Genomic DNA, 25,647 nt, shown 5'->3' on the forward strand with positions numbered 1-25,647 from the left:
AAGAACACATCAGATCAAAAGATACTGTTGCCAGTGGAGCCCTAACAATAAGAAAAAACTTTATTCTATCTTAGAATAAAGTTTCACTTCCAGGTCAGCAAATGGAATCAAGAATTGACTGTCAAATTCTACTACAAAGTCATCTTTGTAAAATAGTTTGGAAATACTTCTTACATAAATGTACATCACATACATTTTTAGTTTAGTTTAAAAAAATGTTTTGCTTGTATTCATAGAAAATTAAAATGATATCAGAATTAACTGTTTAACAACATGGGGTGATACCCAACTAAGTACATTAGTTAAATTCATTTATTTCTGTGGGTCTTCTCTGACACTCACAATGTTGGAATTGTCCTGAGCACAATGTTTAGTGTTTAACGTGACCTGCTTTGTCTTTAAAGGTCCAGCTATTTTCGGAACCAGAGTTCCAGGGTAACTGTCAAATATTTGAGAAAGATACTTCAGAGATCGAGGAGACATTCCTTGCTATGTCTTCAAAAGTATTATCTGGCAGGTGAGTACGAAATTGCATCATTGAACTCCCAAGCAAGCAAGCTTCTGAGTGTGCAACAGATACAAACAATCTGGGTAACGCTGAATGGGCTCAGGGTGGATGCATCTTCCCATTTGGGATTAGTGGAATCAAGGTTTTTGTTCTTAATAGTAAAATCTGTCTAAAAATGTAAGGGAGCAACTAAGGATAATGACAAGCATTTTGTGTATTCAAAAGTGTAGTGGAAGGGATTTGAATGCACACTTCTTGGCTTGATAATGATTATTTCCCCACCCTTTAGAATGCATGTCTCTGCTCATTCTGAATAACTTCGCACAAGAACATGTTGATCCTGCATTGCATGATGCGAAGTCTCTTAAACATATCAGTAAGGAAACATGTATTTTTAAAAGCCCATTAATGGAAAATTCTTATTCTTTATTGATGAAGAATAATGCTACATCTGACTGAGCACTCGGGCAGCAGGCTTTCAAGCTACACAGAGCTTGGGTTGAAATGGCAATTAACAAAACTAACAATTAAGAAAACTGGCAATTAACAACAAAGCAAGAATTTAACATTGCCATTTTCTTCTTTTTTGCAGTTGGATTGCATATGATGAAGAAAATTTCTCTGGAAATCAGTATGTGTTAGAAGAAGGAGCCTATCCTAATCTGTCTGCAATGGGTTGCCTACCCAAAACATGCTTGAAGTCCTTAAAAGTTGTAAATATTGTAAGTTTTACAAAGATAGACATTGCAAGCTGAAATTGCCTCATTACTGAGCTAAGTTCTTATGACTAAGTTATAGAAGCAAAAATTGACCTAAAAATATGCTGCTAAATAGTTTATTTGGGGGAAAGGAAGTATATATTGTAGCTCTATGGAGCTGACAGCAAATTAGCATGGAACAACCTGCATGGTTATCTGTATTTTTAGATATTGCAAAATCCTACCATTAATTGTTGGTTTATGTAACAAATTTTGTATCCCACCCTTCAGTACATATTCCTAGGGTAGCTCATGATTAGTAAAAAAGCAATTCAAAGAATAATCCAGCAGTTAAATCTTTGCTAAACTATTTTTCAGGGTTGATTCTGTGACTTCAGAAAGATCAGGCTGCAAACATGAATTAATTCAATTAGAAGATTAATCAACTAAAGCAAAAATTCCCTCCATTAATTGAGGGCCAGAGTAAATATGACAGGGCAGCTACATGTATTTCATAGAATCATAGAGCTATAGAATTATAGAGTTGGAGGGTCTTGCAAGGGTCATCTAGTCCAACCCTTGCAATGCAGAAATCTCAGCTAAATCATACATGAGAGATGCCTCTGCTTAAAATTTTATTTACCTTGTAAAGTTTTCCCTTATAATGAGAACCCTTAGATTCCCATAACATATTCTTACTTCAGATGGGACGTGGTGAATCCCTCACTTTCGAGAGATATCAGGATTCTACCCATCACAAAGTTTTTCTTGCTGGCTCTTTTTAAAAGCATCCAAATTAATCCAAAGCAACATAGAGCATTTTGTGCCCAGCCCTCCTCCCCTTTGTATAACTTGAGTCCTTTCTGCTTCCCCTGACCTTTTCTCGATTCTTTAATATTCTCTAAATTATATTCCCTCCCACCTTCCTTTATACTTGCACTCCTTTATCTGTCCTTAAATCCTTAGTCCTTTCTCACTTCCAGCCAGCATTAATGCTTTTTTGCCTTCTGATGGCTGCCTTTTACACAGCCATTGTACACCAGAATGTCTTCCTCAACCTCCCCTCTCCTCAACATTTCCCTTTCAGCCTGCCTACATTTACAATCAGGTCAGCTGTCTTGCTGGCCCCGCCCCTTCACATACATCTGTTGATATAAAGTAGAGGATGAGTTTCTGGGGGGAGGAGGGAGGTAATTTTCATGAAATAAAATTCTTGAAGGAGGAAATTAGTGAGCAAAATGTTCACAGAGGTTCCAGTAGGACAATATTGCCAATTGAGTTGGCTGATTCCTGCTCTCTTGCTGTACTATGCAGCACAAGAAGACAGGAATGCTCAATTGTCCCAGCTTCCCAGGGTGGTCAATGCTGCCTTATTTGCCCTTATTGCTAATGGTACATAATCAAATCTGATTGGCTACATAATACCATGATGTCATATTGTTAGTTTATAATCCCTGATTGGCTAGAATCACACAGGGAGTGGGTATAAAGTGCCATGAAATGAATAAGACAAAGTATTTGGGAAAGTTTCAATGAGTATTTCATACTCCACGCTTGTTTTTCTCAAGATAAAAATTCATAGCAGCACTAGAAAAAAATGTACTAGAAGTGCTTACTTCTTAATAAATACACAGTATTCATTTAATTGACCATGAAGGCCCAAAGCCCATAAATTACCTGCTCTACATTTGTCTAGTAGTAATCATCAATTTTAGGCACAACAGATTCAACCGCAAAGCAAAGCTTTGTATTTAGCAATTTGGTAGTTGTTAATTTGCACTGAAAGAAGCTGTTGGTGCTAAGTAAATGTTTTCTTTGAAAGTTCTGTTAACAAAACAAACAAATGGCAAGGCACCTGCCTTTTCACATCAATAAACACCTTGAAGATTTGCAGGTTGTGCTAACATACTAAAGAAGTATCACTAAACAGCATGCCTGGAATCTAATTTATATCTTGCTTATATATAAACAAGATAATTCCACAGACTTGGAAGGCTGTTTTACTCAGATGTTCATGGGCTCTGCTGAGAAGCCAGCTGCCTTTGGCTTTTCCTCAACTGTCACCTAGTAGCGTCCATTCCATCAAGCTGCACCAGAGACACAGAAGGAAAGCAGGACCATTTCATCAGCTCTGCTAAGAAATCAACTGCCTTTGGCTCTTCATTTTTCTCATATGTCAGCTGCCGAAGGCCTCTTCATCAGGCCAGCTGAATTGTTCTATCTCAGCTGGTTTATATAAGAATTGTAATTCTAAGAATTGGTGCCCAAGTTCTCCTACTCGGTTTGAGACTAAGTATTTTTGTCACACCCCTGTCATTTCACTATAATTCTTTCTTAAAGCATATACCGTATTTATTTGAATCTAATGTGCCATTGAATCTAATGCCTACCTCAATTTTCAAAACCATGTATACCCTAATTTTTGCGAAGTAATTTGCCCCAAAAAGGTGTGCATTACATTCGAGTAAATACAGTATTATTTCTCTCATTCAATAATTTTAATGCTGCAAAAGGATTTCTGTGCCAGCTCCAAATCCTTCCCTACAAACCATATGGTCCTCACCAATCTAAGCCTTAGCAGAAATGCCATTAGTATGTTTGAAACATTTTGTATGACAGTAAGGCCCATGAATACACCTTGACTTTATCTATACCTTGTCTAGAATTATAAATTAGTAACTCTTATGCATGGAATAAGTGCATAAAATAAGTGTTATGTATAAAATCCTGAGTAGCAGAGTTTAGAGTTCTTACTTTGTAAAGAATTACAGATTTGCAGCACATCCATATAGCTGTAGGAAAAGTTCTGCAATTTTAGCTGTTGCTGACTCATGAAGATGCCAGCCAAGAATGGAAGGTGTGGCTGTAAGTCATCACCTTGCTTCTCTTTCCAGTTTTCATCCCACACTTGGAATAACTTTTTCATGAGTAATGCCTTTTATACAGACTTGCCACCTAGTCAGTTCCAGACCAGAGGACTTGTTTTTCATTTCTCTGAAAAGATAGCTGTGTTAGATAAGTTATTTAGCTTGAACTGAGGACTTGAAGCCTTTCCAGATGCCATGGTTTACAGTACAGTATTACTGAACTAACCTCCCCAACCATTCCTCTGTTGGAGAATTGTTCAAAGGCAAGTTGCTGTAACATTACAGTTTTAGCTAAGGTAATAGCAGTGTAATGCAGCGCTGAGGTAGGGGATGACCCAGATTTAAGTGGTGTATAGTGCTTGATGAACATCTCGCAACTGTCCAGCACATTAGTAAACCTGAGATGTACAAGAAATAAACAACCTTCTCTTTTAAAACAGGAACTTTCTGAGCCAACCATAGCCCTTTTTGAAAAGGAAGACTTCAACGGAAAGAAAATGGAATTTACTACCGAGGTCTTAAATCTCCAGTTCCTTGGCTACAACTGTCATGTGGCTTCAGTAGATGTCCATGGTGGCATGTAAGTTCACTTTCTGAAGTGAGGGATTTGTTATTTGTGGAATGAACTCAGTGAGGCTTACTTTGAAGTATACATGTACAGGGTTGCACTGTTAAGTGGAATTTTGTAGATACACTGTCTTTTTAAAAGATGTTCCTGTCTCTAAGGCAGGGATAGGGACTATTTTTCAGTCCAAGGACCACATTCCCTTCTATGGAACCTTCCAGAGACCAGATCTCAGCAGCAAGGGGACCAAAGGCATAAGTAAGAAGAGCAATGACTCTGACACCTACCTTTGTATACTGGGCTACACACCAAAGTCAGGTGTTGGTGCACTCTTTGTGCAATCAAGAGGCATCATACAGTTCAAGGATGCATTCCAGCCAGACAAAAACACAAGGACAGTGCAAAGTGTGGCTAGTGAGAGGTGTGGCCTCTGAAGAATACCAAGGACCAGACAGAAAGGCCTGGGGTTCACATTTGGGTCCTGGGCCTGAGGCTCCTCACCCAGTGTTACAAACTGAGATATGATGGCTAGGAGCTAAATGGCACCTGAAACCGAGGTTATGGGCGCAACAACAGAATGTCTAGGCACACTTTTTAATAACAAGAATACAAAGCTGAAAATGAACCACAGCTAAAATTCTATGTTCATTTTTTACACGATCTAGACCTTCCCCTGCCCACCCCCTAATATTTTTTAAAGGGTCTCTTCTCCATTCTTCTCAGAGTAGCTAGAAGTGGGGAGGCAGAAAAAAGTCTTCCTTTCCTTCCACTCTGCAGTTTTAATCTGAAATCTTAGGTGCAGTACTGCATCCAGAGCTCAGAAATTGCTCACGCTTATGGATTTCTCAGTTGCAAAATGCGCCTAGAACAATGGAAGTTTTGAACACTGTCCTCACCCCTGCTGTAAGAATTTGAACCTGGGTATTTTAGGCTGTCTTAACTGAAGCGAGGATGAACTCAGGCTTGTTACTCTGTCAAGTTTTCAGTAGTGGTTTATGTAGCAGGACATTATCTAAATACACCATGTTTAACCATGTTTGCCAGAAACTCATTCCAGGTGAAAATTCAGGTACCTGCATGTCCTCACATTTTTTTAAAAAAAATGGTTAGTTGCCCTGGGCCTAGTGGTGACATAACATTTATCCATAATTTGTAAAGATCCCAAACAGTGAAACAAAGCCAAGCTTCCGTGGTTTCCCTTTCCAAGCTAAGGCCTACTCCAAGACTGTAGGGTAGGGAGATGTTGGCAAGGTCTGCTTGCAAGCAGAGGCTAGAAAAACGGGAAAAGGGGTGGGATAGGGTGCTCAGTTCAGATATAATTCTTACTACACACTGTGAATTTTAAGCCCGCTTCATACCCTGGCTTCATATCCCAGTTAGCATTGGATCATTAATCATGGATTAGTCAAGTGTTACTGCAAAAATTTTTGATTAAAAAAACACAACCCTGTAAATTAATGTCTGTGGATCAGTTTGTTAGTTACTTTACAAGCTTCGGGTGGCTTGAGCAAAGGACAGACTTGAACCCATCTCAGCTTTCACAGTGACATTTCCTGCTTTTTATTAGGCTTTTTAAAAGATATTGGCTAGTATGATGGTTTTATTGGGCTCAAAAATACACCACTGTTCTGTGCAATACAGTCATAAAGCCACCCACCTAAACGTATTCACTTAGAGGCAACTCTCACTGGTTTTCATGAGGCATAATAATAGTAGATCTGCTGCTTAAGCAAGATATATATACTGTTGTATGTAATTGTAAAAATGTCACCATCCTGTGTTTGGCAGCCATGCAAAGTGCAGTGTGACAACAGAATAGGCAGGCAAATGAGCAGGCAGCCCTGGCAATATGCATGGGGGTTGGGAGGCCCAGATGAGCCACAGGAGAATAGCCAGGTCAGACCAGAACAGCTTCCCAGCAACTGTCCTGCTCTGCTGTTGCTGTACACCTCAAATCAACGATGCTGTTTCAGTGTCAGCTAGGTAGGAGGCCAAGATTGGGGGGCGCGGGGAGAGATGGCAGCAGAGCAGGAGGCTCGGGCCTGTCCTGCTTATTCCTCTGGAGAGAAGGAGAAAGCAGCTTTCATCCCCACCCCACATTCCATGCAAGAGGAAGAAGGAAGTCTGCTGTCTAACGTTTTCTCTCCTATTCACATAGCATACTCCCCATAGCAGCAGAGAGGATGAAACAAAGGGGGAAAGGACTTTCTCCTTTGGTTTCCTCCCCACAGCTGGCAGCAAGGTGTAAACAAAGGGGAAGGGGGGTTGGTGAAGTGTAAAACGGAGGGCCAACAATGGGCTGGCAGAAGTGGTGAGCAGGGTGAGAAGAGACACTAGTATGCAATACTACCGCAGTAAATATTTTTAAAAGGTTGTTTCTCCTCAGCACTTTTTAATGTACCTAGTTAGTAAAATATTGTTTGTTTCAGATGGATTATTTATGAATACAGTAACTATAAAGGTCGTCAGATTTTATTATCACCTCAGAAAATACCAAACTGGTATGAGTCAAGTGGCTACCACAGAATAGGTTCTCTACGGCCTTTACTACAGGTAAGACACTACAATTTACTCTGGGATGTCAGAAGCGCCTGTGAATCTTCTATCTTTTTACTAGTACTATGGCACTGATCAGCTCTCCTCCGATTCAATCCCTTTATCCTAGTATTGCACAAGAGTACCATGTTAATAACGTCGTATTTTATGTATTTCCCTAATCCAGGGTTGCGATACTATTGTCTGTAAAAAGGGGGAAGCATCTTGAAGTGCTGATGGTAATATTAATTACATTATTAGGTCAAGGTTAGCCAGACAGGGCTCATAATGTTTACCGGTACTGTAGTGTTAAAAGCCATGATTTATTTATTTACAGAAAAAAGCATATTTCAGACTGAGAAACAAAGTAACAAAGAAGTTCATGTCAACTGATGGAAATGGAGATGACTTGAATCTTCTTAGGATACAGGTTGTGGAAGATGCTAAATCTGATGAACAAGTCTGGATTTATCAAGATGGATTCATCAAATGTAGGGTAAGGTTCTGCCTTAATAATTACTTGCTAACAGCACCCATCCTATAGGAAAAATAGGAAATAACTTTTCTATACTGTGATAAGTGAATAGTAACTGAAATGGGAACATGAGCTCTTCAGCAGTTTGATGAAAAACATGGTTCTGTTTTGCGTCGGCAGCTTCGTAAAAGGGCTGGTGCCAGGCTTAGCGGGTCCTTGGCTTTTTAACACCAGTGGCTTTCCCCATCTGCCACTGCTGCCTGGCTCTGTTGCTGCCCCCTGACATTGCTACTACTGCCAGTCATTTAAGTCCCCCTCGGATGTATTTATGTGGTCGAAGCAGCATTGAAGCCTGGGAAATGGAGCACACTCATGAAGGATTGGGGATGACATGGCTGCCATCCAAAAGGTTGCCCACTGGGTAAAACATATAAGGAGAGTAACAGTTAAAAGAAGCACCTTGGTGGGGAGGCTCTGATGTCAGCCCTGGTGAGATTGCCAGGATGCACTGAGCCCCAACAGCTGCCCATGTTGGATTTCCTATGAGTGCAGCCCCACAGTGATTCTTAAGGAAAAAGCAAAAAGGACTTTGACCAGAGGCTATATTCCTCTTGCCCCCCCCCTTTATTATTTGCTGCACTAAGTACCTGTACCTTCTGTTCAATGCAACTTTTTTATGCTGCTTTATATTAAAAAAATAACAAGATTACTAAAGACATGGAAGTGCTGAAATAATAGCTGCTTTACAGGAGGAAGATACTGGATTTTTCAGGGTTTTTATAGTCTCTCTTGCTGACTTTTTTGAGCCCTTTGAAAGCAATGAGTCTATATAATTATTATTACTGACCTGGAACCTTGACAAATATAGGAGGAAATGTTGAGTTTTGAAAGCAGTCTTTTAGACAATTTATTAATAATTCTATTGCTGTTTGGTTCCTGCTTTATAGTGGAAATATGTGTTGTTTCAAAATCAAATTGTGAACTTCAACATCAAGGCTTGCAACAGTGGTGCCTGCCAACACTAGCCTAGCAGCTAGACCTAAAAAAATTTGCTTGGGAGTAAATCCTACTGAGTTACATACTTTGATGATCAAAGTAAAAAAAGAAAAATTCAGGCCGTAACATCAAAACAAAGTGAACAGAGCTTGAGTGACAAGCCATGTGTCTTTTTTTTTTTTTTAAGTTGTATAACTTGACCTAAAACATTCTGCCAAAGGAATAGATTTCTCAACTCACAGTGGAATGGGTTTCTTTCTTGCAATAAACCAAGAGCATGTCTCAACATGGAGCAAATAGAAGCTGTGCACTTACAACAGGCTGCAACACTGAACGGGTTGAGTTTAATGCCTCATCTTAACACATTGGAAACATTAAAGTGATAGTAAACCATTACTTTTCATATGTCTTCATTTCAGCACTCAGCTGAATTCTTGCAACCCAGTCTGAAGTAGATAAGAATAATACCGTTTTTGTCAATGTACAACCTGTATACAGTGAAAGTAACTGAGCCTCTCCCCCCCAAACACTCAATCTCATTGCACTCCGTGTGCTTGTCGCACAACACACCAACCCCAAAAGTCAGTTGCACTATATTATTTTCCGTTCAGCAGCCTAACAACCTAGAACAGTAGAACTATTACTTAGCCATTGCTCAGTAATATACACTTTGTATGATCTCCAGCTGGGAATTGCATTACATCTAGCTTGTTCTGTCTCTCATGGCATCAGTCATGCATTCAACATAGCAGGGATAAATTATCTTTAATTCAGACAAGTTTATGTGGAAGTAGAGCGTTATTAGCAAGCTGCTTTGGTGAACGTATACAATGATAATGAGTTGTGATATTTGTTGTGATATTTGTGATACTGCTTAATTATAATACATTGAGACTGAATTGCTAGCCACCTTGGGCATTTTTAAATCCTGCTTTTCCATAAAAACGTAACAAATAAATAGTTCACAGGCAGAGGGCCTTCTAGTAGTGGTGCCTACCCTGTGGAACACTCTCCCATCAGATGTCAAGAAAATAAATAATTACACGACACCTGAAGGCTGCCCTGTATTGGGAAGTTTTTTATGCTCTAATGCTTCACTGTGGTTTTGTATTTTTAATATTTTGTTGGAAGCCACCCAGAGTAGCTGGGGCAACCCAGTCTGATAGGTGGGGTACAAATAATAAAGCTGTTGTTCAAGGTACCTTGAATGCCAAATAATTAGTAGGCTTTTATTTTTCATCTCTAAAAATATGGCATTCTGCTACTACTTCATATTCTGTATGGCAAAAAGTAAGCCACGACAAAACTGCAACTAAACAGTTAATGCACCTCTAATAATATGTAAGATAGTCTTTTTTAGAGAATGAATGAACAAATGTTAAATAATGTTGCAGTAACAGCCGCTATATTGTGGGAATACTACTAGAATCTCCGAATACTGAAAATCAGTTTGTTCAGAGGAAAGTATCAAGAGAGACATGAAAATATCCACAGTCCTATCCATGCATATGCACAAATATACTAGTTTTGGAAGTAAGACCAAGATTTTTTGACTCATACTTTCTATTTAACTGCACAGCTGGCAGAAGAACTTTGCTTGACAATTGTGGGTAACCTGATTACACCTGGTGCCAAACTGGGCCTGGCACTTCAGCAGAATGAAGAAAAACAAAAATGGAGTATTAATCCAGATGGGAGGATTTACAGAAAGATGAAACCAAACTTAGTATTAGATATTAAAGGTAAGAACTTCCCGGCTGTAAGTTATAAACAACTCTGAATTGGTATTTAGTGAAAATGAATTTCGGTAAGATAAGTGGAAAGAAAGACATGGCTTCGTGTTGTTTGTATTGAGTGTGCAATTTAAATTCCATGTTTTTCAGCAATAGCCCATTATCTTCGGAAATCCTTATGATCTGGTTAATGCAGAGCAATATTTTTTAAAGGCATGCTTTCCATACTGGGTTGGGGTTGGAAGGACACACCTTTTGAGCCCTTTTAGCTAATGTGAATTGGTAGACAGAAATCACACTTTTGCCTGGGCCAGTTACTGTAAAGAGTCAAGAGCACTGTTTGCATTAAACAACTGCTGAAAACCAAACCACCTTGCATCGATTTGTGATGCTTTTCAAAGAATCTATATAGACTTCAGTTTAATAATAGTTTTTATTATTAGTTTTAATAACTGGATTCAGATTATTGTCTTTTCTGAACACTTGAGCAGTTTAATCTGTAGATGGCATAGGTATAGTGTCAATTTTTGTAGAGAGTTGAGGATTTACTGTTTTATCATAAGCCACGTAGTAAATCTGCTTTTTCTCTGAAAAACTGCATAGGCTCAATATCAAAGTACAAAATCATTCTGGACAGACGTATTGCCCCAAATAAGTTCGGCAAGCTTTGTTATTTGCATCAGAGCAGTTTAGTGTTAATACTCGGTTAGTAAAGTTAATATTTACTGAGTTCCAGTCATACTAATGTCAGGATCTTTAGTTTAATAGAAGAACAAGGGGGCCAGTGGCAACTCAAAGAGGAAAAGAATAGCATTTGTCAGTATATTAATGCCTATTCTAGTTTGTGAGCTGATACTAAGCTTGTACTTTCTAAGTGTGTGTTATGTTGCCCTCTTGAGGTTGCAGTTAGAACTGACACTAAAAGATAGATGGACTTTTTCTGTAACAAACAAAACTTGATCCACTTGTTCACTACTAGCTACTGCAAAAAACCATCTTGAGTAATTTATAAAATAACCAAAACTGTTCCCATAGTTTCTACCACATGATGTTCCACAGCTCATACTTTTCCAGACAAGTTTCTTGCCAATACAATATTTGGAGAAAGCAGTATTGTTTTTATTATTGATGTGTAAATTAAATGCCAAATTTGTTGTCGTTTAGTCGTGTCCATGGGGTCACGAAGAGTCGGATGATGTCCTGCAGTCTACTTTGAGAATGCCAATTTACATTTTGTTAGTTAAATAGCATTCCTTTGCGGGTAACAGAGCTAGTCATTTTGAGTAGTAAGCATCCCCTTGATCAGTTGTGAACATGATATATAATTTTGAGTCCATAGAGGTGAGATGCAAGGATTTCAGAGTAGATACTCAAAAGATATACAAACATTAATGATTATCAACATAGGCAAATGCCTGTTTAAAATTTAATAACACAAATTATCATATGATATATACACAGTAAACTCTAGTATGATCAGCCACGTTTTCAGGGCATGGTCTCACGTTAACGCAATGCAACATTCTAAATAGATGCAACATTCTAACACTAGAATGGACCTTTTCTGCAGTGGCTCCCCCTTTGCAGAATGCTCTCCTCAGGGAGGCTTGCCCAGCCCCTTCATTACAAATCTTTAGGCACCAAGTGAAAATATTCAGTCTTTGGCTGATAGAAGAATCTATGGCCTTTTAAATGTGCCTGGGATTTTTTTTGGTTGTTATGTTATGCATTTTTTGTTTTTATTGTGTTTTATGTTGTAAGCTGCCCTGTGAACTTTGGATGAAAGGCAGTATATAAATTTAATAAATCATGACAATAGGTATGGTTTGGTTGAAAACCATGGGGAATGGCCTGAAAAGCCTGTCTATGCCACCTTGAAGTTCTATCTTGGAAGACAGGTAGGATGTAAATGTAGCAAAAAACAACCACCCTACATTTCCCCATAAAACCTTTTTCTGTGGAATAATAGAGCAAGAATGCTTTTTAAAAAAAACAAAAAACAGCAGGATCCACTTAAAAGCACCATCAATGGAAGCCTTGAACAATAGGGTTTCCCCCCTCTCTGCTGCCCCCTCAAACTGGCTCAGTGGGGTTGGGAAAACCCCCAGAACGGAGAGGAGGGGGGATCATTCCATCTGGCATGTTGAAATGTTTTTACAGATGCAACATCCATCAAAGTGTGACGCTGAATTCCTTGAGATTTACCCCAGTGGACCCAGTCAAACCAAAGTCATGACTCACCTTCTATGCAACAAGTTAGGACTTTGATCATAGCTATCCCAGACTAAGCTCATAGTTCCTGGTTATTAAAGAAATGGATTTATGTGTAAGCCTCTTACAGTAGGGAATATCTGCTAGATAAGTAAACGCATAGCATTATACTTCATAGATTGGGCACATCTTAGACTGAGGATTAGAATTTCTGATAACCAGTAAGTCATGTATACTTGCAGGTTGCAAGATAAATTTGCATGGTAGCTAGGGTGCAGGGAAGCAAATGTTGTCTTGAGAGGAGACTGCATAGAAACAAGAATGCCATCCTGCAGGAAGACAACAAGTAGAGGAATTGGGGGGATTCAATGATGCATCAAAGATTTGTTTTCGCTCACAAATGCTATACTGAAACTATTGTTTAATTTTAGGTGGGAAGCACTATGATCAAAACCACCTCGTTCTCAGTTCAGCCAGCGAAGACAGGCCAACACAGTGCTGGGAACCGCTGGTCGTATAAATGGCACAGGCTAAGAATCAGTTCCATCAACTTTATGAAGACTGGCAGAAAACAGGACATTGGAGCAGTCTTCACAGTAATTTTTAAAAACAATGAACAGAATTTGAGTGAGTGAGTGAATGCTGTTTGTACCCTTGGATTAAGACCGAGAGACCTACCCCCTTTCCTATTTGTTATTCAAAGGTTAAAACATATTGCAAGCAGTTATTATACATCATTGATAAGTTACTCATTCAGAATACATTTTAATCTGGTATTTTAAATTATTTACAAAGACTTGTTTTATTCTCCTTGGCTTCATGCTGAAACAGAATTTACATTTTTGCACTGGAATTTTTTTTACTGAAAATTTGCCTGCAGCTATTCTGTTTGGACCAAATATAATGAACCGTTTACTCATAAAATGAACCCAATCAAATCAGGCAATTTTAAAAATGGAGTTACAGCATTATAGTCAAATGTATTAAAGTACACTCTTAAGCCTGTGGTTGTACTTTTGTATCAAAGACAAATGCATATTCCATAAACATTTGCTGCCAGATAGAATAGGTTGCCAAATAAGCTGCTCAGTTCCTTAAAAATCTGCATGTCTGCCTTACTTTATACAATGTGGGACTCATCCAGACTTCTGCTTGTCTCACCACTTTCCCATAGCCAATAATTTACCACTGAATTGGAGTAAATGTCACTCATATTTTCTGATTCAGTGCTAAAGTGTGGGTTTTCCCAGGGAGGGCAGTGGGGCAAACAGAAAACCCATCGAAGTATGGGACAAGCAGAAGTGTGAATGAGCCCTTAGTAACTCTTTGTTAAAGGTCAAAATGTACCACTTTTGAAATGCAAGAGGAAATACTATTCCATAAAAACTGGCTTTGGTAGCATAGTAATTCTCTCTTTTCAAGCAGCTGCACCACCAACAACTGTTTGCTTCCCAACTTCTGTGCCCTAAAATTTCTTGGATGAAAATGGTTGCCTAAATTTTCATGTTAGTTTTATACTACTGATAATGTATTCAGAGTTATTTCAGTGTTAACTTTACTTCTGTACCCTGCTTTACAACCCATCCTGTTTGTTTCCCATCTTAGCATGTAGTGGGCAGACATTGCTGCATTTGAAAACCCACAGCAATAGCTTGTGTGATTAAGTACAAATTTTATCTGAATTCCACAATAATCCAAATTGTTCCCTGAAAAACACTAACACCATACTGTTCAGGTGAAAAACAGTCTAGAGGAGTTGCAGCCATTCTATAAAGTAGTCCCAGCAAAATGTCTACCTCTATGCTAAGGTGGGAACATTTTGAATTCCTTGAGTATTCAACTACAGGAAAACTTGCATGTTAGAGGCAGTCATGGAGAAGCTTGCATTCTCATGACAAATATAATAGATGCTTGGTACCTAGGCATCTCTAGCAAACCAAAGCAATTTTCCAAGAGAAAACAGAAATAGGTTTTATATATAGAAACTTAAGATAGCTCTTAAAGTACTACTCTTTCCTAGTGTGAAGATTATTCTGTTATTTCTATTACTACTCTTTCTTAGTGTGAAGATTATTCTGTTATTTCTATTACTACTCTTTCTTAGTGTGAAGATTATTTTGTTATTTCTATTACTTTGATCTTGAATGTTCTGATGCAAACCACTTAATACTATTGCTACTTGCACACCTGGGATGCTCTGTCAAGTGTCCTGAAAAGCTGTTAGGATTTTCCAATTCTGCACTGACTTGGTTAGAGAACACTATTTTGTTAATTTGTTTATTAGGAAATTAGCACACTTCCACTTCAATCTGCTGTACAAATTATTGCTTTTGGTTAAAATATTTCTAGTGTTCTTGATAAGAAGCTGCTGCTTATTTCTTTGAAACTTGGTTTTAAGGTGTGTTACTTAAAAATAAACATTTTTCTGTGCCCCAAACTATTGTATAAACATATTTTACAAATAAATATTATTCTGATGAATTCTTTTGTGTATGTTTACAAACAGCTCCAAGTTCTGGCAAAAGGTGCAGGGAGAATAGATGAAGAGCAGGAATAATAGACTGCTGATAAAAATAGCATATTACAGCCGTTCTCTACAGGGCCAATAAGTTATTATGAGTCTGTGCGTGGCACAAAATGGAGCATAGAGGGATAATTATGGATGCAGGATTAGCAAAAGTCTTTCAGCTATCATGAAGCAGTCGGTATTAGCTTCATGAGATATGGCTATAAAAACTGAAAAGACTTGCCTCCAGTGTGGGGGGAAAGAGGATAGACCTATTACACTTTTCTCACAGTGATTCTGTACATACACAAGTGATTGACAGTTCATACACTGTTGATGCCAAGGGTATCTACAGAAGCAAAGCATTAATGTGAATCCTTATCCAAAACAAAAAGCTTTTTAAATATCCCTTTCCATACACCTTAAGGGTTTTCCAGCCTGTCTTCAATAAGTTTTATGAAAACGTTACATTTTTGCTTCCCAAAGACTGTGCATTTAATGACCATGTTTCATGGTGTCATAACAAAAAATCATTTCAAAATAAGAATTCTATTGCTGCTGCAGTAACAGAGCATTAACCTCTAGATATTAGTAGCTTACTAAAGTCCCATGTAAGAAAACTCACATAGGAACTAAAGAAATTTCACAGAAATCAGAGTACCTAGACAGAAAATATTTATTTATCTGTTACATTAATCACCGTTTTTCCACGTGCATGCCCTTCTTCCATCTTCTGGAAGGCCTTGGGAACATCAGAAAAGGAGAAAACTTGATCAATAACTGGATGTATCTGCAGGGGGGTGGAAATACATTGTTATTCTAATGGTTTGTATACAGCACAACAGCACAAACCCACAACAAAAATATTAGCATATAGCATTAAAAGATAGTAGCAAACATTTTCAGTTTGCTTGAAACTAGCCTGCTTCCCCTACAGATTGCGCACCACTGTAGCTATGCATCTCAAGAGGACTAAATATTATACCTCTGCAGAAATAAAGCATTTCTCAAGAAAGAGAATGCAGGTTTTCCTTTCAATATTGTACCCTTATTGGTACAAAAGCAATCAATTATAGGGGAAGATCATGAAGATCTAGAAAAGGGCAAAACACATGATCAGGTGTATCATTTTTAACAATGAAAAACAAAACCTGCAGATATTTTTAGTGATGCCCCACACACTTCAAGCAGTTATTTATCTGGAGTAGATGAAGCCAAACACTTTGTAAAACACATGCACAATATAAACAGCCCTTTGATTCCAGGTTTATCTGCTCTTTCTTCCAATATTTTGGAAGAAGAAAATGGGAGGGGAGCAAGAAGGAAGGACCCAACATTTAGAACAGTAATCCCCCCCCCATAAGTGTATTATCTCCGTTTTGTTGAAAAGCGCATCCTGGCACCATCTAATTATACACATAACTACAAGGCTTTAAAAAACAACAGAAAACTTTTGTGTCAGCACCCCAGACTTCATTTCTCTTGTACAGGTGGACCATATGACCTTTATACAGAGTCATACCATTGGTCTATCTAGCTCAATATTGTCCACAGTGGCTAGCATCAGCTCTCCTGGAGTTCAGAAACAAGTTTCCCCAGCCCTACCTAGAGATGCTGGGAAATGAGTCTGGGTTCTTCTGCAGACACAGCAGATGCTCCACAACGAGCTACAACCCTTCCCTTCTATAGGTGGACTTTTAATAAGCATTGGCACTTTAAAAAAATACTTTAAGAGTATATTTTGGGGGGAGCAATTCAAATAAATGTCCTAATGAACTGCACCACCACCACCGGAAGGCAATAAAATGTGCAGTGATCACAACTGACCCTGGCACCCACAGATTCAGTGGCAGAGTGGATGAGCCCAACAAGCGCATGAGCTAGTCAGGATTCTCATGTGGAGAAGCTCTAAACATGTAAGCTGGTGCACATAGAGGGCTCCATCACACTCTTTACCAAATGGGTGGCTGCCATGAATGCTCAGGATTAGCAATACAAAACCCACTGCAAGTCTTCAGTCTCCCAGCTGCCACTGCCTTAATGCAGACTACAAACAAATCAAATCTGCAAGTGATCTTCACAATTGAAGCTAATGAGTTCTTCCATTAAAACAAGCCTCACAGCTCAGAAAAAAAGTGAAATAGGATAATGAGGAACATACAGTAATTCCACACACAATTGCTCAAATCAGTAGAACTTGAGACTCTCAATCTCAGGGTTGTGGGTTAATGTCCCACATCGGGCAAAAGATTTCTGCATTGCAGGGGATTGGGCTTGATGGCCCTGTGGTCTCTTCCAACTCTGCAGGTCTATGAATGAATATCTATCACACACCATTTTGGAAAAATAGCTTGTGGTTCACAGGACTAATCTCTAGGGGGCACAATCTTACTATTCCATGAAGTCTACAGCACTCTTTAAAAACAAGGCAAGAGAAGTAGTGTAGTTGGAAAGACCCTTGAATTTAAACTAAGATCATTTTTGAAGGCTGCTGCAAAAGGCTGAAAACTCATACACTACATTGTTGCAGACATCTGGTCTGACGGGCTTGTTGACCCTCAGCAATGCAAAAAAGCGACATGAACACTACAACTGATGATCACAGCAATCTGGCGCATTAAACACTTTATCTGGCCAGCTGATCCCGACCCATTGTTTCAATAAACCTGAAAAGGGCTGACCATGTACCCAGCACAATATGTCATTCAGTGTTTACTGCAATCAACCTGACTAAGACAAATATTTCTTCCTGTGCACAGGCGGGCAAGTCAGACAAATGCATTCAGCAAGTGATGACGTGATAGTAAGTGGAGATTAACTAGGCAATGAAAACACTATCTGTTTACAACTACGCCTCAGCCCCCTGGCCACAGAACACTTGTTTGTTCAAAGGAGAGAGATTAAAATCATGAAGTCTGGGGAGGGAAGGGATTACATACACCAATACAGAACTGCCAGCCTGAAAAAAAGAAGTGAAATTATTGAGCCTGAGTTCCAGTTACACGTATCTTTTGGTTGTCCATTCATGGTAACAGTGACCTGTGAAGTATTCTCCCATGTACTAACAGTGCACTCGATCTGCAGAGTGTGAATCTTTATACAGCTAACATGGCACCATTCGTGCACAAGAGAGAGGGAAATGGCAAGCTTTGCAGGATCCCAAAGCTTTGCAGAAGGCCAAAAGACAAATCTGAATACAAAACATGAGGGGAAGAGGTGTGGGTAGGAAAGAAATCCAAACAAGAAATCCAAATAGTGAGGACTGTCCATACTCAGTGGGCATGGAATACTGACTGGCTGTTGGAGTGGGGGAATGGATTGGAGTCTCAGAAGGGGCATAGCTGGCTGGCCAGCTTCCTGTAATTTAACTCAACTAGCTAGGACTACAACACTACCAAGGGAAAGAGCCAAAGGAGTCATTCCATTAGCAGAAGATGGCTTGGATCCTATGGAGGATTTAGAAAATGGAAGTGGGGAAAGGCAGTTCTCAAGTCTTGGAAATAACCCCACAAAATAAACAAAGCTGCAAACAAAACTAAACAAAGAGCTAGCTAGGATGTTTCTGCAGAGGAAGAGGCTTCCCTTTTCAATACCTATGATCAGTGAGAGAGCCCTCTTCCCCTTCTTTGCCAGAAAAGTGTTGCAGTTTCATAGATTTGCAACATAAATCAGAAACTGAATAAGGCCCTTAATCCAAACCAGTGGGGTAAGGGGTGCATGTAGGGTTAGGGAGAGCCCTTGTCTATGGCCACCTACTGAGTTCATGCCTGAGGGTATATTTCAACCACAGACTTTGCAGGTGACACCCCTAGCTATTCAGTAAGGTAAGCTGCAGTAGAGATCTACCCCCAGATTTCACACGATGACAAGAGGCATAAAAGCAAGATGACTCACAGTTGGCAACGTGAAGGCCCAAGTGTCCTCAGAACAGAACAAGGCTACATATTCATTGATTTTATTATTATTATTAGCATGGGAGCCTGCCCAGACTACTGACTTTAAATTAACGCTTGTCAAAGGAGGCAACCCCATCCAAGTGTGGTAGGAAAGGGGGCAGAAATGCACAAAGGCTCTGCAGCAAGCAAGGCGGGCGTTTTCAAAGCTCTCTTGTACTTGCGAAGGCAGGCCCCGAGGCCTGCTGAAAGAAAGATGTAGCTCAACATTGGCAAGTATGCTGTGAGAAGCTGGCAGGAGGTCCAACTCAATAACACAATGGATCAGATGACACAAGCATGGCCCAGAAAATCTTTATGAAGTTGGATACAAGCAGTGGCATTCAATGCTAGTCCTACTCAGAAGAAGATAATGGCCAGAACTAACATAGGTTCATTAATTTCAAGGCAACTGCTCCAAGCAGGACTTAGTTGAATGCAACTCAGTGGCATATATTTTATCCTGGTGTTTAAAAAATACGCCTATATTCCTATCCATCCAGGCAAATACCTCATTCACAGGTTAAATCACTACTTTCTGAAGTCAATGAGCAACCCAAGAAGCAGAAGTCTATTCTTTCTAATACACCACCACCACCACTCCCAGTATTTTTTCCATGGCATGGAAAGGCATTCAAACTGGCATCTTGCCCCTCCAATGGGAAAGGCCTACTTTCCAGGGAAGCAGGAAGGCAGTGGAGATACTTTCCAGGCTCTGTTTGCTTCATTAGCTGTATTTGACCAGATTTAGATCAGTGGTGAGCCACATGCAGTCCCCAGCCTAATTTTATGTGAGTACCAAGAAGGGAGAAAGGGGCTGGCGGAGGGAGAGATAAAAGGGGGTGTTCCAGCCCCACCCATTGCCAGTGTGCAAAAGGATACAGTTATAAAAAGGCTCCCCATTTTTGCCTTAGAGATGAACGAAGTGTGAGAGCAGACCTCTCAGATGTTATCTCATTTTTCTGTCTACACTACTCCAGAAGAATCTTGCTTTTTATGCAGGACATCCCTTCCTGCCTCACTTTATCTACTTCATAATTATTACTCCTCTGGGATGCAAAATGCAATGTCTGCCCCTTTCCCAGATCCCTAAAGTCAGCACCAAATTCTCACTGAGCTGTTGTTGGGACAAGCTGACTACGGCAGAAAACATACTAAGCGTACATCTATTTCCACCACTAAATAAAACCACAGCTTATGAAAGTGTGCATTCATAAGAATACACAACAAGAGATGCCCCAATTCCAGAAAGAAATCATTATTCACAATGCAACATTTGGAAACGTTCTCTGAACTTTTGTGAGAAGGTAACGGACAGAACCCCAGTTTTAATCAGTCTTGTTCTAGATGCCTTCCATGCTTTAATAATCTGCCAATTTAGCTCCACTGACTCCACTGGGCAGGTTTTTAAACAGAATGCGAAACCCAGAAGTAATGCTTAGCACAAGCCTTTGCAAGCAATTGCCAGTAAGCTTGTAGGTTAGAATTTGGAAAATGCTTTGCTTATCTCATTTTTCGACCTGCCCTATTAGGTTTACAGATTCCTGTAAGTACAGCTTTCCCGATGTATACAGGCAAAACCAGAACAATGGAATAAATGTATGTACATTAAAAATATTGGCTCAGCATTGTTTACAGGGATCTACAGGAAGCTAAAGCAAATGAGGAAAGCATAAAAGCCCTGAGAAGGAAAACTTTGGCATTAAGGATTTCTCTCTGAACAGAGAGAATGAGAGGGTAAGCAAACATTTATCCTTCTTTGTAAACCTTATGACAAAAGAAACCCCAAGCCATCCACAAACACACAATGGGAATTTTCAATAGCATTAGCCTTCACCTGCTCAGAGACTTATGCAGATGACTTAGTGCTATGCCCTTCCTCTCCTCCATACGAAGAGTTCTTCCCAAGCATGAAGCAAGGGGCAACCCAGGGGGAATGGGGCATCCCCAATACATCATGTGGCTACGTAGAAGTGCTTGTCAGTTCTGTCTAGGCCAAAGACGTCTTTGCTATCACCACCTGAAAGAGGCCACTGAATCTTGCTATTATGAGAAGCATCCCTGCGTCAGCTTTTTCTTATTTGCTGCAGGAGAGAAGGCTGGAATGTGAAAGAGCAAGTGATATGAACAGAGCAAAAAGGTCACATTTACTCCATGTATGCAGCAAACAAAACTGAGTCAATATGCATAATACTCTAAGCTGGGGTAGCCCAGTAGCTAAGAAACTGAGCTTAAGAAGTCCCTGGTTCAAATTTTGGAACAATTAGGCCAGCCACTATCTCTCAGCCTCCCTTCCAAAATACAAGGGATAATGATGCCAGATTACCTTACAGCAGCCTTCCACAACCTGCAGTCACTAATGGGATCTGCAGTCAAATAACACTGGAGTTATTTTGCAGTGTTCAGGTGCACCAGCCAGTTGCCTAGACAGTTAAGGCTACAGCATGTTATGTGCTGCATTTATTGTAAGCATCTATCTTCACAGATTTAAATGATTATGCTCCAGCAGACTGGAAGGCAGTCCTAACCTCCAGGCACACTTCTTTTTTTGTAAGCTGATATGCTATATAGATAAACAACAACAACAACACAGAAGCCCCTATTAGGACTCTCAACATGGCAGCTCCACAGCCAAATCATTGAACTTGCTAAAATTTTCTTCCTTAGTTACAAAAGAAGCATTTGAACCCAAACGGCGCATGGTTTATAGCAGATAATGGGAAGTAAAACTAGCAATTCAGACATACCTTTCCTGCATCAACGAGATCAGCTATTTCGTCCAGATAAGGGCCGCTTGGTGCAAAAAATGCCCACCGGTAATGAACCCCTTTACAAAGATGCTGTAACGGACAGCAAGCACAAGTTTAGATCATGACTGACATTAAAGAGCAGGTGAAAAAACAGCACACTGGAAAGGAATTGCTCACATACAGCAAATGGGTAGGAAGCTAAAGCATTTGATTTTGTTAACAGACCTTGAAAGTTTTTGAACCGAACGTCATTCCAGTCCGTAACATGCCATCCGCTACACCAAGCCTGTCCATGTTGACCAAGAAGGGTGTTATCAAGGAGACATAGGTGGCTCCTGACCATTTTTTGAGGAAATCAGGAGCCCATTTTTCAGTAGATCCACCAACATTATCTAAGATAAAATCAAACCTAGGGAGATAAAACAGGAAGAAAATGAATTGGAACAATTTCCTTTCTCTCCCAAAGAACACACCATGTCCCGGCCATGATGGTATCAATCAATTACATAACAACTTGAGGAAAGCTATCTAAGCATGTTTACTCAGAAAGAAGTTCAAAAACTTTCATGTGCAAATGCTTTACATTACATACACATGTCTTTATATGTAAGTCATTAATAGTCTGGGCAGGGCAATTCGAGCCCCCAGTGTTACGATGTGGTGGGTTCCCTGTATGTCTCCACCTGCAGGTCTCCCACCATAAGATCCTGCTGTGCTCACAGTGTGGATTTCTGACAGGCTCCTGCTGGTGATCTTCCTGCTGGTGGAAAACCCCCAAACAGGGTGGAATAGGAGAGGGCAGAGCTATGTGTTTGCGGGAGGGGAATTATTGGTTTGTTTTGGTTCTTTTTTTCATTACGTACTTTGTGTTCTTATGTTGTATTTTTATGTTGTGAACTGACCTGTGATCTTCGGATGAAGGGCAATATACAAATTTAATTAATAATAATAATGTTGGTCACAGAGCCACTGGATCCTAAGTGAGTCCAGCAGTCAGAGAGGGACCGAATCCTGACCCGGCAAAGCAAATACCACCTTCTGTCCTGGCTGGTGTGAGCAGCAGGGCTTCGGATACAGTGATGGCTCCACCTCTGGATTCTACCCAGTTGCTCCCTGTAAGGATTGCTCACTAAGTTACCAGCGCAGAAGGCTCAGGTGCAGGCGACCTGCTTAAACCCACCCAAAAATTGAACAGCCAACTTGGGGTTGTGCACATTCACCATGCACACCCATGATTTAGCCCATACATACAGCGGTAACGTTTTCAGCTGTTCTTCCACACTTCCAGATTTGTAGTCGATCACATCATCTGCTCCGAGACGTTTCACGAGTTCACTGGCATCTTGGGAACAAACTGCTGTCACATGAGCACCCCAGGCTTTCATTAGCTGAATGAGAAGACACAGTACAAAAAGAACACAGCAGCTGACTAGACTTGCTTTCAGCAGATTGCACACAACTACCGCCCTTCTCTAACTCAAATTTGTATTTCTTCTCAACAGCGCCAGACTTACGGCACCTTAAGCAAAGACAAAATTACCCCACCCCTTATATTTATTTTCACAGTAATTCATTTTGGTACAGCTGGGTTTGTATGGATCTTCTCAGTAGGTACCTGTATAAATTATATAGTATTATTAGTGTTATTAATCATAATAGAATCATAGAATTGTAAAGTTGGAAGGAGATCCCAAGGGTCATCTAGTCCAACCCCCTATGAATTTATTATTAATTATTATTATTATTATTATTATTATTATTATTATTATTATTATCACCACCATCATCATTTGCATCGCCGACCCCCACTCAGCACCCCATGGAGAACTGCCTACACACCCCTAAATCTGGTGCTGGTTATCAATGGCAAGCTGTTCTGTGCAAGAAAGGAGGAACTTTCTGACAGTAAGATCTATTTGAGAGTGGAGCAGACTCCCTCAGGAGGTGTTAAACTCTCCTTCATTGGAGGTTTTTAAGCACAGGTTGAATGGCTATCTGATTTGGATACTTTAGATGAGATTCCAGCACTGCAGCGGGTGGGACTAGGTGACCCTTGGGATCACTTCCAACTCTACAGTTCTAGGAAAAAGACACCCAACCAGCCACTGCTGGGACTGTCTTGTGTCCTCTGCCTGCCTCCCGCCCCTGAATCCAGTTACAGTGGTACCTCGGATTACAAACACCTCAGGTTGCAAACACTTTGGGTTACAGACTCCGCTAACCTGGAAGTAGTACCTTGGGTTAAGAACTTTACCTCAGGATGAGAACAGAAATTGCACGGCGGCAGCGGGAGGCCCCATTAGCTAAAGTGGTACCTCAGGTTAAGAACAGTTTCAGGTTAAGAGCAGACCTCCAGAACGAATTAAGTTCTTCACCAGAGGTACCACTGTACTTCCATCTGGTAGTAAGATGGCCAAACTTGAGAGTCAGGAGCTGTCAGATTCTGTTCTGAGGGAGCTGGGTCCATAACCGCCTGATGCCTTTCAAGTGAGAAGGCTCACCTGGTTTCACCTGTGGCGTTTTTACATTAAGAACAAAGAAAGAGCTTTCTTGGACCAGACCACCAAATCCATCTAAGTTTAAATGTTTCCGACAAAAGCAGGTTGTAACAGTAACTGCCCTCCCCAGTTTGTTCTTAAGAACTAGGGCTGGTATCCAACAAATGCGTCCCACTTGCACAATGGAACTCCCTGAGTACTCACCAAATTTCCTCTGGAGGGTTACTGTCCCCCAGACCCTCATTTTTCTTGCCCAAATAAAAAGCTCAGTTTGACTTTCCGAATTTAGTTTCATTACAATACACAGACAGATGGTACTCATATTTTATACCTGGATATTTTTAAATCACATTTTTTAAAATGTCAGCTCTAGAAAGAGATTCTATTTGATCTTTTAATTACATGTAATTCAATATTGCATAAAAGACTGCTTTTCTGTGATTTCCAAAGAGTGGAATGGGGTCCCTCCAAGACAACACGGAGTAGATCAGCAAAGGGCAAAATCTACCACTGGACTTTCAAGGGATCTTTAGGAACTAGAAAGGACCAATATATACAACAGATTTCAAGCTGAATTCAAAACCTTGTGGTTTGGGAACAGGGCTGCCTGTCCCCATATGTGCCTGTGATACAGTAAAATTCTCATCAGAGGGCCTTATCTGGCTTCCTCAACCATCCGAGAGATAGCAGATAGCCTTTTTAGTGGAAGCACTCTAACGGAACCCAAGTGTCATCATTGCATTTCCACTTTCTAGGGCCTTAATCTAGGTCTGATCTGTTTTATCTTGGGTGTGCGCCAGTCACAAAATTAAGTTCAGATCCTAATTTGGTGCTTCATGAAACCGTCAGCCTTGCCAAGTCCAGCTGAGACAGAGCAAGGGTTTTGTTTCCCCTTTCATTCACTCTTGGGAAATTAAACAAGACGATATTTTTTCCCCATTTTGAGAGAACTGAATGGGTCTTTTAGGCATAGTATCCAACAAGAGTACATTGAGCCTGCAAATAGGTCCTGGGAGATTTCTTCTCTCGGTACCTTTAACATTTGATTCTTCTTTCTTTCTTAATAATGAAAAATCTGTAACTTTTTTACACATGCAAGTGATGGACCAGGAGCAAAAATGGGTGCAGCAACAAATGCTAATTTACTCACAAATCCATCTCTACCCTTCATCTATGCAAGCAAGAAGCATTGTCACAGTTCAAAAACACATTCTAGATAGGAAAAAGCACTTAACTAATCAGTACTGTTATCTCACCATTCCAAGATTATGAGGGGTGGGGGTGGGGGATGATGTTCTTAGTCACTCATTGCAGAGAATTTTAATCTAAGCTTTCCCAAAATATCAGCCAAGGTAGTTAGTTGTAACATATTT

General features: G+C 40.0%; 2 protein-coding genes across 8 annotated transcripts in view; one reads left to right on the top strand and one right to left on the bottom strand.

The window, feature by feature from the left end:
• CRYBG1 (crystallin beta-gamma domain containing 1) overlaps positions 1-15,069 on the top strand; it is an 89,090-nt gene extending 74,021 nt beyond the window's left edge. For 3 of the 4 annotated variants that reach the window (XM_083608267.1, XM_083608268.1, XM_083608269.1), the window contains 7 exons: positions 405-517; positions 1,101-1,230; positions 4,514-4,653; positions 7,068-7,191; positions 7,511-7,669; positions 10,224-10,386; positions 13,020-15,069. In XM_083608267.1, coding sequence (XP_083464393.1) covers positions 405-517; positions 1,101-1,230; positions 4,514-4,653; positions 7,068-7,191; positions 7,511-7,669; positions 10,224-10,386; positions 13,020-13,108 — 918 coding nt within the window. In that variant the 3' untranslated portion in view covers positions 13,109-15,069. Of the gene's footprint in view, positions 1-404; positions 518-1,100; positions 1,231-4,513; positions 6,907-6,944; positions 7,192-7,510; positions 7,670-10,223; positions 10,387-13,019 lie in introns of those variants that run through there. The other variant, XR_014546833.1, reaches the window with a different exon arrangement.
• Positions 1-25,647, bottom strand: part of RTN4IP1 (reticulon 4 interacting protein 1) — a 56,951-nt gene that overhangs the window by 26,355 nt on the left and 4,949 nt on the right. For 2 of the 4 annotated variants that reach the window (XM_083608393.1, XM_083608391.1), the window contains exons 7-10: positions 23,028-23,164; positions 22,002-22,185; positions 21,774-21,866; positions 15,795-15,884 (exon numbers count right to left, since the gene is read on the bottom strand). In XM_083608393.1, the coding sequence (XP_083464519.1) occupies positions 15,795-15,884; positions 21,774-21,866; positions 22,002-22,185; positions 23,028-23,164 (504 nt within the window). Of the gene's footprint in view, positions 1-12,374; positions 12,918-15,752; positions 15,885-21,773; positions 21,867-22,001; positions 22,186-23,027; positions 23,165-25,647 lie in introns of those variants that run through there. The other 2 variants (XM_083608392.1, XM_083608394.1) reach the window with 2 other exon arrangements.

This window comes from Podarcis filfolensis (genome assembly GCF_964270895.1).
Source record: "Podarcis filfolensis genome assembly, chromosome: 3".
In the NCBI taxonomy this organism is placed as follows: domain Eukaryota; kingdom Metazoa; phylum Chordata; class Lepidosauria; order Squamata; family Lacertidae; genus Podarcis; species Podarcis filfolensis.